Consider the following 15,273-nt stretch of genomic DNA (forward strand, 5'->3'; position numbering starts at 1 on the left):
CAATAAATATACAATTAAACAATCCCCACACACTTCACAACAGTGTTTAACAAAAATATGCTGTAGTCCAAATAACAGCAAAAATGAATCTCCAAAATTAAATCTTGACCCCCAAAACAACTAAAAAACAACTAACCCCAGTAGTCTATAGACATCCCGAGCAGCAGGTTCACGCACACATACACACACACGGTCTCTGGCCCCTTCAGCAGTTGCTACTTTTGTAGCTGGAGAGAGACAGGGCCCCGCCCCTCCAGGCCAGGTGGAAATTAGCCAGAAATGCAGGGAGCAGGTCTTGCAGAAACTCACACAGGTAGATGGTCTTTTAAAAAGCTGTCTTTTATATTTATGTATCTGTACATAATATATATATGCGCAATGTGTGTGTATATAAATGTGTTTGTGGGTGCAATTTATTTATTAGATTTATATTCCTGCCCTTTGTCCTAGGAACCCAGAGCAGCAAACAAAAGGACTAAAAACACTCTAATACATCTTAAAAACAAAAAACTTTAAAACATATTAAAACAAAGCTCTCTCTTTCTACACATACACACACACGTATGCACTATGCGTGTACTGATAGGCATGTTTACTGCCTTCAAGTCGATTCCGACTTATGGCGATCCTATGAATAGGGTTTTCATGGTAAGCGGTATTCAGAGGTGGTGCCAGTAACTGGCCCAGGTGAGCTTCATGGCTGTGTGGGGATCCGAACCCTGGTCTCCCAGGTCATAGTCCAACACTCTAACCACTACACCACACTGGCTACATTATTTATTACTTTTATAGTCCCACCCTTCCTCCTAAAAGGAACCGAGAGCAACCAACAAAAACACTGAAAGCACTTTATCCCCACGTTTCACCTACCTTTCCGTTGTTTTTTGCAGTGCGTGCAGGTTTGCCATCGGTCAGGGTGGCGGCCGGGGTTTCCCTGGGAGGCTGAAGCCTCTGCCACCATCTTTGTTGATGGCAGCAAAACATGCGTGTAACATGCATGCTTGCCATTGGCCAAGATGGTGGCAGAGGCTTCGGCCCCTTGGGGAAACCTTGGCCGCCGTCTTGATTGATGGCAAATCTGCACACCGCAGGAGACAACAGAAAGGTAGGTAAAGCGGGGGGATGGCGGTCCGCGGATGCTTCCGCTGATCGCGGAAGGAGAGTGGAGGACCCCCCATAGCTCCAGGGGCCCTTGGGCCAGTGACCCACCTGGCCACCCCTTAGAACCGGCCCTGGGCATGTATACACCTGTTTTCAGATCCTTGCCCAGTACATGGAAGACCTACCTCTTCGCCCAGGCATTTTAAAAATTTAAAAATTTGAATTTAAAATTGAAAATTTTTAATTATGTTTTATTGTGTATTGTATTTACATCCACTTGTATTTTAACCTGTTTTATTATGCTGTACACCGCCCTGGGAGCTTATTGCTATAGGGCGGTCTAAAAATGTAATAAAATAAATAAATAAATAAATAAAATTTAAAACATATTAAAACAAACATCTTTAAAAACATCTCTCTCTACATATGCACATATACATATATACGAGTTATGCAGTGTGTGTACAATATGTAGTTTATTAAACAAAAGCAGGACTACAGCTCAACATCAAAAAGACTAAAATAATGACAACAGAAGATTTATGTAACTTTAAAGTTGACAATGAGGACATTGAACTTGTCAAGGTTTATCAGTATCTCAGCACAGCCATTAACCAAATGGAGACAATAGTTGAGAAATCAGAAGAAGGCTAGGACTGGGGAGGGCAGCGATGAGAGAACTAGAAAACTTTTATGTTCACTGCCCAGAGAGCTATTGCTAGTCGGGCAGTATATAAGTTTAAAAAAATAAATAAATAATAAATAAAAGGTCCTCAAATGCAAAGATGTATCACTGAACGCTAAAGTCTGGATCATTCAGACCATGGTATTCCCAGTCTCTACATACAGATGTGAAAGTTGGACAGTTAAAAGAGCAGATAAGAGAAAGATCAACTCCTTTGAAATGTGGTGTCAGAGGAGAGCTTTGCGGATACCATGGACTGCAAAAACATTTTTATATTAACAGTAGAAATATTAGTATTGCCCCCCCCCCAAAAAAAATTACTGTTGCTGAAAGCTCTTCTGGGCAGTCGTACTACTGCTAGACCTTTATTCTCCTTAGTGTTCAATATGTTTCCTGTTGCCCAGTCGTGTAGTGGCAAACTTGGGAACTCATCATGACCGCCCTCAAAGCTACTTCCCCAACAAGAGTCTATAGCCACACCACTGAGGAAAGTCTAAAAATTCAGACGGCTGTGTTGATCTATTGTTATATGTGCATGTATACTCCCCTGTCCTGTAAGAATAGCACTAATTGGCATAATACCTAATTTAATATGATCAGCATGTTTGCTATCCTATGTATGATTCTTGAGAATAAGCTCCATTGAATTCTGTGATGTTTCTGACTATGTATGTTCAACTTGTAAAACACATTATCTTTAGCCAGCTGAAATATACTTCTTTCTTTACATTTCTTGTTAAAAGCTGTCTTGAAAATAATTGTTACCATTCAAAACTGTGGTGACTGGTGCCTTGTGAGTGGGAGGGCAGACCAATAGTAGGTGGAGTCAGAGCCAGTGATAGAGCTATAGCTACCTGCTGAGTTCTACAAGGGCAACACTGAGACTGAGGAGGAAGAAGCTGACGGCCAGTGCCACCCTCTAGACTGGTTGTAAGTAGTAAGGCAGACAGCTAAGGGCAGGCTGAGGGCAAACTGAAGTTGGTGGGCAGTGCCTTAATGGAGCAGCTTCCACTGATACAAACTGCTAGCATAAGAAAGGAATCAATTTTCTGATTATTTTCCTCTTACTCTGACTTTTCTTTGCTAATCTGCCATTAACAAACTTGAAAGCATCATTATCACCTCATTCACTTGCCAGAGCAAGGAAGATGTGTTAATTATTCTAGTGCTCTGGCTGCTCTGAAAAAAAGTCCTGAGACTTGCACTCACTAGTTCTCCACCCATTATAGCTTCTACTCTTGTCCTTACCCCTGAGTCCATATTAGGTGCATCACTGTTGCTGCTCATTTGAAAAAAAAAACCTGTTTCTGACTACTTGGTATTAAGAACAAAAGTGCCAAAACTCACAGAAGGTTTTTTATGAACTGATAGTAGAAATCTATTTAAATCCAAAATTAATAGTAAAGTTAGAAAATGCTTTGATAGAAATACTTCAGTAAGCTATATTAAATGTTTGTAAAATTACTATAAAAATTATATATGAAATGAATACATATAAGCAGCTTCTTTATATCTTTGGCTGTGGGATTTCTGAGGTCTTACAACACATTGATTTTGCAGCTGGGTGTGGGCAAATGCTCCTTTCCCCCCCTACCCACCTGACTTTATTCATTTTCCCATTGGCCTGACAGCTGCTAGTTTCATGATTAGTAGAGCATCTAGGATATGTGTCAAGCACAAATAATACTAGTCATGTTGTTTGATTGTAAACTGCCCATTTTTCTGCACTGTGAGAGCTGCTGATACCTTAATTTCAGCACCAGTTAGGTTGGCAGATACTTAATACCTGATCAGCTGCTGTAAAGTTAAAAGTGGAAGAGACTGTGAACTCCAATTCTTATGTAAATCTTGGTAGGTAATTTTTTATGCAAATACCTTATCTTAAAGCAGCACAGTAACAGGTCTGTACCCCATAGAGGGAGATGTTAATTGTTACTGTTAAGAAAAGGGGAGTGGGGAGGGGAGAAATAGAGGCAATATTTGCTTTAAGTGCTTTTGTTTGTATTTTCACAGCTGTGTTGGCCAAACTTCTTTCTTTTTAGCAGCCCATTCTCTGTGTGTGTTTTAGGTGAGAGATGATTGTAGAAGGCAGCCCCAGGTTGACTAAAAAAACCTTGACATTGATTGGGAAGGCAAATATATCTTAGCTGTTTGTTCATTCTTAATCATTTAATCATTTTTCAAGTCACTGGATAGGTTTTTAAAGTGCAGTTTGATGCTTGAAATTGACTTGTGGTCCCATAACAGCTTTGCTTATGGAATCTATCACAATTGCTCAGTAAAGTCTTTCATTGTATTTTCACAACATTAATTTGTGGAATGCATTATATGGCTGAGTATATTCAGTGTTCCACATTAGTACCAAAAAATAATACACTGGGGGTTCACCCCTTGAAAGTGCTACTTCACTCCATGATCACTTGACAGATTTTTGTGTGTATCCTAAGTCTGTATGAAATAAATGGGATAAGTACATTGTATATTGGGAAGTGTTTAAAATAATAATAAATGCAAGCCCCTGGCCATAGAGAGTCTCATTTGTGAATACATTTTTATATATTTACAGAATTTATTAATCACTTTATATTCGAAATAACAAAGCGATGTACAAAAAAGGGGGGAAATCCTTTAAAACAATAGAAACAATATAAAATACTGTTGTAAAATTCAAGAAATTTGACAGTGGACATGACGTATAGTAATAAATGTAACTACTTGGAAGTTTAATTGTTTAATTGCTTACAACTTCATTTAAAAAATACACATTCTAATTCAATGCCTTAAGATGGCCCAACAAATATAAGCATTCAAGGACCAAAGCTTGTCTTTCCAAAAGATGTTTGTTGGATCTGAAACTTTTAAGCTTACATTCTGGGTCTCATAATTAGTCTGTGTATGTGTATATATATATACAAATGTATATGACTGTTCTGAATGCGAGCATGTTGCCATGAGCTAATTATGTTGGACAAAAGGTAATAAACACTTATTTTACCGGTCTGGTAAAGTTAACACTACTGATGTACACTTCCAATCCCTGGGATTAAAACAAAACTTACCCCATCAACATCAGTGGGGTTTATGCATGAGTAACTTTTTCTAATAATAATTTGAGATACAGAAAGGAAAGGAAGCTGTGTTGATCCATAAGAAAAATTCCAAAATCCACATTCAGACAATACATGTTTATGACCAATTTTATTTTGTCATATTTTGGTTAGTCCTAATAAAGGTATATTGCCTGATTATGAGTTTTGAATTAATCTGAGATTACTCTTGTTAAACTATGGGATATGTTGATTCAGTTTTGAAAAGTGGCAGGCACTTAAACCCCAAATAATGATTTGCAGGACCAAAAGCACTGGAAATGGAGGCTAATGAAATGCTCTCTGGAACACTATCTGCATTTCTTTAGGAGAAAATGCAAGATTTTTTACTTCTGAGAAGTAGATTTACATCCCTTAATTATCTCTTGCTTTGAGCTAACACTAAAATCCCTGATCCAAGATGCTAAACTGTTTTTGCTGAGACAATAGTAGAAGTGCAAACAAACTCTGAATTCGTAAGAAAACAACAATGTACTCTGCATTAAAGCAACCACTAATGGCTTACGTCAGCTAAAATGAACAGGCTGCCTAGCTACAGAACTGTTCAAATGTTAAGAATCTAATTAATTAAATGAGGTAACTTTTATATTATCTAAGTAAGGGGAGTTGAGAGGCCAGGTTTAAGCTTCAACTGCAGAGCAGAGTAAAAATGCTTTAAGTAAAGATGTCAATCTGTTTGGTGGGTATTTTCCCTTGGAAGTATGCATTTCATTTAAACATACTTGTTTTTATTTTTCTTGCTTCAGATTTTTTCCTCCCTGTTACCTAAAATGTCCCAAGTAAGAAAGGATACAACCACAGAAGAAAGGGCAGGATACAAAAATGTGTGAATGAATAATAACAATATATGAAGAAGTAATGATTATTCTTCTTTTTATTCCTAGCAATATATTGATGATAGTGTTACCAGAAATACCTGTACTCTTTCAAAGTAGATTATGATTGAATATTGTAAGAGGGAGGGAAAAATAAATTAAAAAATGAATAAGAATGTACAAAATATACATTTCAGTATGCTTCCCCTTAAAATAGAATATATTTTTAATAAATTAAAATATAGCGTACACAAATAAAAATACATTTCTATTGTATCTTAAATGGATAAGAAATCATTGGCATTTATTGTATCTTAAATGGATAAGAAATCATTGGAAGGATGCTTTGGGGTTTTTTAACTGTTGCTGTTGTAGACATGATGGAATATGTCAAACATGAAGGCTTTTGAACAGCTATTTAGTATCCTCCGTCATCATTATTATTTAGATTTCTTACCCACACTTCAGCTTGAAGTCCCAGGGCACATTACAATATTTAAATCAGTTAAAATCAGTTAAAGCTGATTTCACCATAGGACAAAAACTACATAATGAAGGTGCCAGATGCACCTCTCTGGGGAAGGGGCTGCAACAGACAGTGCCCTCTCCTGGATCACCCCCTCCTGGAACATCTAAGGGTGGTGGAACTACCAAGAGGGCTGCTCTGCCAGCCAACACCCGAGAGGGTCTTTTGTGCTGATAGACACTTCTTACGGACAGGTTTAGAGAGCCTTTGCTCAAATACTGTATTTAAAATTCACTCGGACTCGATTGCTTTAGTAATATCAAATGCAATATTTTGAACCTGCCAGAGTTAAAACTCATTCAGACACACCCACATTCTGTGGAATAATGTTAATAGCAGTTAAGACCTCCAAGCTGCTTCCTTATCACTAATGGTATTTGTTTTCCTTATCAGTCATCTCTGGGTGCCTCTGGCCATGGCAATGCTCTTTTATATACCATGTCAGAAATCGTCAGTGGTCATTACTGCTGTGAGTCTCAGCATGCATTAAGAACGCTGAAACCATATGTTCAGTATTATTCTAATGGCTAACGATAACTCTGCATGTGTGTCTACCTACATATATTTATTTTATTTTAGATACTTATTTATATGTTAACTCATCAAAGAGTTCTTTGAGGCAACTCAAAGACCTAAAAACATAGGGCAATAAATCTTAACAACACTAGCCTTCTTGATTCTGTCCTCTAGAAAAAATGTTTTCTGAAAAGTAATATTTGTATTGTCCTTTGGAAGGATGATAGTTGCTAATACTAGATCAGGATTGCAACCCCAATTTGTAGAAAATAAAAAGCTGGGAAATTTAGCAGTATTGAAGAAACCCCAGCAGAAATTTTGGTTAAACCTGCAAAACAAGCCTGCTCTATTACCGTTAGGAATTTCCCCAAAGTTCTGTGGATCATACTGGATTGGAAAGGGTGAAAAAAGGAGGGTCTCCCTCCTCTACAGCCCATGCTCTCTCTTTGTGTCCATCTTGTCTTTTTGAGTGCCTGTATGTGCCTCCGTGGCACAGAGTGGTAAGTGGCGGTAACGCAGTTGAAACTCTGCTCACGGCCAGAGTTCGATTCCAACGGAAGGAGGAAGTCGAATCTCCGGTAAAAGGGATCGAGGTCCACTCAGCCTTCCATCCATCCATGGTCAGTAAAATGAGTACCCGGCATATGCTGGGGGGTAAAGAAAGGCCGGGAATGGAACTAGCAATCCCACCCCATATATACGGTCTGCCTTGTAAATGTCGCAAGACGTCACCCTAAGAGTTGGAAACGACTCGCACTATAAGTGCGGGGACACCTTTACCTTTATATGTATAGACTCAGCCACAGTTTTGTAAATAGGATGATTTCTCCCAGTGCATAGCCTGCCTTTTCTGAACCAAGATGTATCTTGGCCACATGCACATCATACATTTAAAGCACTGTTATACCATTTTAAGAGTCATGGCTTCCTCCAAAGAATCCTGGCAACTGTAGTTTGCTACAGGGATTGTTTTTTGAGGGGTCTCCTAACAACTCTCACCACTCTTAACAAGCTACAGTTCCCAAGATCATTTGGGGGAATCCATGGCTGTTACAGTTGTAACAGTGCATTAAATATATGGTGTGCATGTGACCTTTGTCCTCTTGACATGCACCTGCCGAGGAGAGTTCAAACCCAATTTGGCCTGCCAAACTGAAGAATGCTTTGCTAGTATACGATAGAAACCTAAATGTTTATATATGCTCAGATGTCCATCAATAATCTGTGGGAATTCTTTCATTTGTCACAAGGTTCATGATATTTTAATACTGAAGTATGACCTATACATTTATGGGGAGCAGTAAACTTACTTGTAAAGTGGGTGTCCCATGTGTGAATGCACTGGGTACCAAAATGGACCTTAAGGAATGGAGCATTTTTTAAAGTCCCCTGAATCTACCCCTCCCATTTCTTCCCCAGAATCAGCAGGGCCGAGGGCTGTAAATGGGTACTGCCAATATTCTGAGACAGCAGCGAGCAGCACACAGGAGCCAGCTCTTAGCCATTCAGAACTGGAAGTTAGGCTGGGGCCTAATCCTGCTCTTGCTTACTTTCAACCTGGGACCTAAAGTGTGGGGAAGGTTCCCTCCCACAGAATCCCACAGGGGCCCCTTGCAGTTTAAAGAACTAGTGGAGTGCCTTCATACCAATTCCATGTTCCAAAGATGTCTGTGACAGTCACTCTGATTGACATGTGAATTCCAGATCCCGAAGAGTGTCTGTAGTGCCTGTTCACAGAACCAATACTCAAAGCTAGGTATCCCCATGAAAGTAAGGTGATCTGTGATGAATGCCTGTCCATCCGGACTGCATTGTTTTCAATAGAATGTACATTCAGATATGCATCCATCTAAGTCACCCATTAAAAGCCATTCCGTGTGGATAGGCAGCAAGCACACACAAATACACAATTGAGTTACTGCTGTGGGTACTGATCCAGCAACTGACATGCATGTGGATGTCAGCTTCCATGTGCAGGTCTTCTTAGCAGGGTTGAAATGAAGATGGGACAGGGATGGTAAAAGGAAGGACACATTACATTCTTATTTAACACCTCCCCCCATATCACTGTTAATTTTTTCACAGGTTTTTCACAAATAATACAGAATAAAAGTTAGCACAATAGGTAATGTCTTTAATGGTAGCAATAAAATACACAAACTGCTAACTTCTTTCATGAGCCTGCATTTGTTTTATATATTACTAATTTATCTAGCACCCTTTGTCCATGGACTTTAGAGGGGTTGGTGAAATATTGAACCAGGACAGGCAGTTGTTTCATGAGATGGAGGGGGGGAAGTATTAGGCCTAGAATGCCAACTATTCTCCTTAGCTGTTGTGAGTAAGTGGAACAAAAAACAGTAATTCATAGGTATTTCATGATGTATTATTTCTTTTCAGGTTTTTGTCAAGCAGGCAAAGATTTGCGGTTAGTATCACTGTGTATGGAACAGATCGATATCCCAGCAGGATTCCTGTTGGTAGGAGCCAAGTCTCCAAATCTTCCTGAGCATGTTCTAGTCTGTGCTGTTGACAAGAGGTTTTTGCCAGATGACCATGGAAAAAATGCACTTTTAGGTAAATGGTTTTCCTTAATTATTATTCTTGCCATGGCAAACTTATAATGACCAAAGGTTTGGCTCAATTGTATGCTTGGCCAATTCAGTGCATAGATTTCTTACCATAATACGTTGACATCCATTTTGAAAGCCTTTTCTAAACAAAGCATGAACCCCATTTTTCAGTTATGTATAATTAAAGCAGGGGTAGGGAAGTTGTGGTCATCCAGATGTTGTTAGACCAACCTCAACTAGCATAGGTAAACTAAACTACCAACATCTGGAAGACCACAGCTTTCCCACCCCTGTGTAAGATCTTCCAAATTTTCAAAATCTACAATCCTGTATCCACTTAACATAGGTGTAAGCCCCATTGAACTCAGTGGGACTGATGTTTCAGTACACATGTATAGGATTGTACACATGTATAGTGTCTCATACTTGCCATAGAAATCCATACCCGATTATATACAATCCATGGATCCATCATTGTTTCTTGACTAGAAGTTTAAATAGTCAGTTGTCCTGTGTGAGAGGAATAAGCGATTGCCCCAGGTGAGTGGAAGCAAATGCCTTATTTATTATTAGATTTATATCCTGCCCTTCCCCCCAGTAGGAGCCCTTAGTGTTCTTCCTCCACCTAGAAAGATCATCCTTAGGAATGGCTAGGGGTAGGAGTGGGGCGTGTGTGTTGTAGGACCATTGTAGTTGTAACACAGCCTCTTCTGGCTTTTTATAACAGCACATAAAATTGCAGATTTTGCTGTAGCCTTTAAAATGTGCTGAGACAGGCAGTGGTGCACAGGCAATCAGAAATGGCTAGTAAGATAATTCTTTGTCACTGTTTGGCTGCCAAAGTAATAATATAAATTGTCCGTCCCCCCCGAGCCAGAAGAGGAACTATATAATTGTCTTAACTTTCTCTAATAAACCACATTTGTTGCCACACGTAATAATGCTCGCTGGAAGAAGTGCTGAGGTACTGTCACAATTGCTTTTTGCTACCCTAAAGAGCTAGGAGGCACATCTGCAATTTATACCCCAGTAGTCTCTTGTTTTTCTTTCTGGCAACGGAATGGGTTTCAGGTCTTGGTTGGAGTTCTTGCAGGCTCCGTGTTAGGATTATTAACTGAGGGTAGAGGTCACTCAGTAGAGTCTATTTGTGGCAAGAATGCAGGAATCTAAGATAGTCCAAGGCCAGAGACAGGTAATCTGGTCTGCAGGGCACAGAGAAAGGCAAGGGTCCTGGAGTCTGGAACATGCTAGACAAGTATTTGACAAGTGAGAAAGGTTGTGTCTGGAATACAACAAGGGAACTCCAGGTCTTCATGACACATTGCTCAGACTGGGAGATGAGTTATGCAGAGAAGAATGACATGCTGTTGGAGCCTGGGTGATGGTGGTCACTTTTCTTCCTAACTTGGAACCACCAGTTTCTAATTCCCTGCACCAGGAATGGGGAACCGGTTGTTCTCCAGATGTTATTGGACTACAGCTCCCCCCTAACTGTTGGCCATGCTAGCAGTTCTGTTGTCTGAATGTGCAGATAAGGTGAGATCTTGCAAGGATGTTTTGTATTTTGATCTGGTAGCTCAGTTCTTGCTACTCATAAACTCATAAACCTGTGTATAGTGTGCTTCAGGTGAAAAGTTTAAGTCGGCTATTAAATCAAGCAGTTTCTTTAATTAACATTCAATTATTTCAGATCACTACCTGGTGAATATGGACCTCTCAATGCCACACACCCTCCACAGGGGACAAGGACCTATTCAGATGGTCCGCCCCAGACGCCTGATGGATCCTAAAGGATTCCTGAATGCGCTGGGAGATTTGGAGCCGGCTGAAGGCCGCCCGGTCGAAACCCTGGTGATGGAATGGAATAAGGAGATCACTAGGGCAGTAGACCGGGTGGCTCTGAAACGTCCTCTCCCCCTGAATAGAGCTCAGATAGCGCCCCGGTATACACCACGGCTCCGGGGTCTGAGACAGGAGGTGAGACGACTAGAGCGCCGGTGGCGGAAATCTTGCTCTGAAGACGATCGGACACTGGTTAGAGCAGCAATAGTTGCCTACCAGGTGGCAACAAGGGCAGCAAAGAAGGAATTCTTTGCTGCCTCTTTTGCGTCCGCAGAGTGCTGTCCCAGGAGGTTGTTCCAAGTGGTCCGAAATCTGGTCGGTCCAGTTGTTCAGGAACCCATGGAGCATTCTAAAGCCTCTTGTGACACATTTGCTAAACACTTTGCCGATAAAATCGAGCGCCTGAAGAGCATGATTCCGTGCGCCGTGGATACAGGAAGTGAGCCAGAGCCGGCCAGTTGCATTCCGGTACGGTGGGATCAGTTTCAGCCTCTTCCCTCTGAGGAAGTGGACAAGGTGCTCTCTACTGTGAAGCCAACCACCTGTCTGTTGGATCCTTGCCCCTCGTGGCTCATTATGAGCTGCAAAGAGAGACTGAGCGAAGGGATCAAGGCAATAGTAAATGCATCCTTGGAAGAGGGTGCAATGCCATTAGCCTTCAAGGAGGCAGTCATAAAGCCCATCCTGAAAAAGTCCTCCTTGGATCCCCAAGTGTTGAATAACTTTCGCCCAGTCTCTAATTTACCATTTCTGGGCAAGGTGATTGAGCGAGTGGTGGCTAAACAGTTACAGACACACTTGGATGAAGCAGATTATTTAGATCCATTCCAATCGGGTTTCAGGGCTGGACATGGAACGGAAACAGCCTTGGTCGCCCTGGTGGATGATATGAGGAGGGCGTTGGATAGAGGAGAATTCACCTTCCTCGTCCTCCTGGATCTCTCAGCGGCTTTTGATACCGTTGACCATGGTATCCTTTTAAATCTCCTGGAGGGATTAGGAATAGGGGGCACTGTTTTGCGGTGGCTCCATTCCTATCTCTCAGACAGATGCCAACATGTGGCATTGGGGGATGAGGTCTCAGACCCTTGGCCTCTCAATTGTGGAGTGCCACAGGGCTCTATTCTCTCCCCCATGCTATTCAACATCTATGTAAAGCCGCTGGGGGCCATCATCAGGAGATTTGGGCTGCGGTGCCACCAATATGCGGATGACACTCAGCTCTATCTCTCGTTTAAGTCCTCACCAGAGTTGGCAGTGGACACCATTTCCAAGTGCCTGGAATCCGTAAGTGAATGGATGGGAAGGAATAGGCTGAAACTAAATCCCGACAAGACCGAGGTGTTGCTCGTGGGAGACAGGGGCAGGTTGGGGGATATAGACCTGGTGTTCAATGGGGTAAAATTGCCCCTAAAAGACCAGGTCCGCAGCCTCGGGGTCATTCTTGACTCCCAGCTGTCCATGGAGGCTCAGGTCTCGGCAGTGAGCTGGGCAGCTTGGTATCAATTACATCTGATAAGGAGACTGCAACCCTACCTTCCTGCCCATCTGCTCCCACGGGTGATACATGCCTTGGTCTTCTCCCGCTTAGACTACTGTAATACGCTCTACGTGGGGTTACCCCTGAAAATGGTCCGGAAATTACAACTGTTACAGAATGCGGCGGCACGTTTGATTAAGAACAGCCGTCGCCGTGATCATATCACTCCGGTGTTAGTAGATCTACACTGGCTACCAGTTATTTACCGGGCCCAATTCAAGGTGTTGGTGCTGACCTTTAAAGCCCTATACGGTTTTGGCCCAGTTTATCTGAAGGAGCGCCTCCAGTATCACCAATTATGCCGCCTGCCGAGATCAGCCACACAAGACCTTCTCTCGGTCCCACCAGTTAAGATAGCAAGGCTGGTACGGACCAGAGAGAGGGCATTTTCGATTGTGGCCCCTACCCTCTGGAATTCCCTTCCTTTTGATCTTCGCCATGCCTCTTCCCTGATAGGTTTCTGCCGGGCCTTGAAGACCTGGCTGTTTAGGCAGGCCTATGGGATCTCTGGGGTAGGTTGCTTTTAATATTGGTACATTAATTACTGTTTTGGTTTTCATTGGTTTTTATTGTATTTTACTATGTAAATGTACATCGCCTAGAGTGACCGTTAATTCGGCCAGATAGGCGACTCAAAAATAAAATTTTATTATTTATTATTATTAAAATCATGTCTTGACCTCTGCCTACCCAATCTTAATTAAGGTTTAGTGACTGACTTTATAGCTTCTTCATAGTTAGAATTTTGGTGTTGTAGTAAAAAAAAGAAGTGTATTCCACAGCAAAAAGTGTAGATGGCATAAGATGACTCTAACCATCCATGGTCACACATGAATGTCATCTACATTGTATGTCCTTTCTGGACATATGCTACACCATAGTTCCACACTTTTTATGGCAGATATGATTGTGTGTACCCCAGAGTATCCCACAGTAGAGACAATGTTTAAATGTAGCACTAAACATTATTTTAGTATAATGATAATAAGACAGGCTTATGCTGCCCCTTTCCTCTGCTGGCATGGCTGTGAGGAAGAATTTGGAAACTTTCATTTCCATTTTAGACCACAGCGTATTGTGCCATGTCAGCCCAACAAATTGTAGTTAATCTATAAACTATGGTTTGCTTGCTTATTTAATTAATTTCAGATATTTATATATTGTTTAATATTCAGAATTTCTAATTTGAAATGTGCCAACTTCAAACCATGGTTTATAAAACTGGTTGGTTTAGACAATCCATAACTAGCTTTAACCACAGTTTAGAGTTAAAATGACATGCTAAACTGTAGATAATGGAAATAAGAAACAAATGTTTCTGAGCTCCTTCTTGTGGCTGCAGTAGAGGACAGGGTAGTGGTGAGCATACGAGACAGAGGCTTGCTTCCTGAACATAGCCATTCTTTTTGCTATGGGATATATAATGCTGGTATACACGCAACAATTGTATTTGATATATAAAGTGTGGAGCCTCCTTCAGTATCTTCCCTAGTAGCATGCCTATTTTCTCCTCTTGGCAGATGGGGCTCCTCTCAGAATATTGAGTAGCAAGGAAGCTATACTTGTCTGAATACTCAGTTTGCCTTATAGGCTTCTGAAACTGGAAATAAAGAAATTGCATTCACTTTTCTTTCAAGATACATTGTAAGCTGTCACTTGAGTTTCTCTCTCCCCTTCCTAACAACCTGAGGCTTTATTAAAACATGTAAAGACAAATTCCACTTGTGGCCTGTCCCATTTTTCAGAATTACATTCTTGGTTCCCCCTACATCAGCTTGTCTGGGGCTGGTTTGGAAATCCCACAGCTGGAAATCCCTACATTCCATCTTATCTGTGCCTTGGCTTGCTCTGTGCTGGAGTGCTGGCTGTTCTTATGAGGCACTTTGTGTCCCAAGTTTTGAGGAATGGAGGTAAAAATGGTCCGTTTCCAGCAGGGTTTATTCTAACGTGCAGCTAGAAATATTTTCTGCAGTGTGAAATAAGTTTTTGTGCAGTTGATTATGGCATTTAATAAGGAGCTAGGTAGTTTCTAAGAAAGAAAGAAATAAGAAAAGATAAAAAGAAATAGAAAATGATGATAAATACTTGTTCCTTTCAAATGTTCATAACCTTATACTACTAGTCAGTGCTTTTGGGTAAAATTTTTTTTTTATCATACTGATAAAATGTACTGTGGTGCCAGCACAAAATCACGGCCAAGCTCACATGGGCAGCAAAAAAGAGGTGCCAGTAATGCATACTGATGAATATTGTCACAAAAAAGCCCTGCTAATAGTATATTATGGGACTAATTACTTGACTAGTTTGGTGGCAGGGCAGTGTGTTGGTTGCTTGTGCTGTAGGAAAGAGAATAAACCTTGGTTTCCAGAGTTTTCTTACATTTCATATATATCAGGTTTCAGTTGTCTATATTGAAACCCTCATTGAAAGTGTGAGCTTGGCTGTCAATGTCCAAGGATCTGTATATTAAAATATAAATATTCCTGTTTGAGTAGCTTATAGATTGCAGGACTGAGCAACTTACTGAACCCTTATGACTGGCCTGTGGGGGTTTAAACTCTCATTTTA

The 15,273-nt window shown here is 40.9% G+C and overlaps 1 protein-coding gene across 12 annotated transcripts in view; it reads left to right on the plus strand.

Annotated features, from left to right (window-relative positions):
* The window catches only part of GREB1L (GREB1 like retinoic acid receptor coactivator), a 300,655-nt gene that overhangs the window by 167,396 nt on the left and 117,986 nt on the right, over window positions 1-15,273 (plus strand). For all 12 annotated transcript variants that reach the window (XM_061596502.1, XM_061596493.1, XM_061596580.1 and 9 more), the window contains one exon: window positions 9,151-9,327. In XM_061596502.1, the coding sequence (XP_061452486.1) occupies window positions 9,151-9,327 (177 nt within the window). The remainder of the gene's footprint in view (window positions 1-9,150; window positions 9,328-15,273) is intronic.

This window comes from Rhineura floridana, chromosome 1 (genome assembly GCF_030035675.1).
Source record: "Rhineura floridana isolate rRhiFlo1 chromosome 1, rRhiFlo1.hap2, whole genome shotgun sequence".
Taxonomy (NCBI): domain Eukaryota; kingdom Metazoa; phylum Chordata; class Lepidosauria; order Squamata; family Rhineuridae; genus Rhineura; species Rhineura floridana.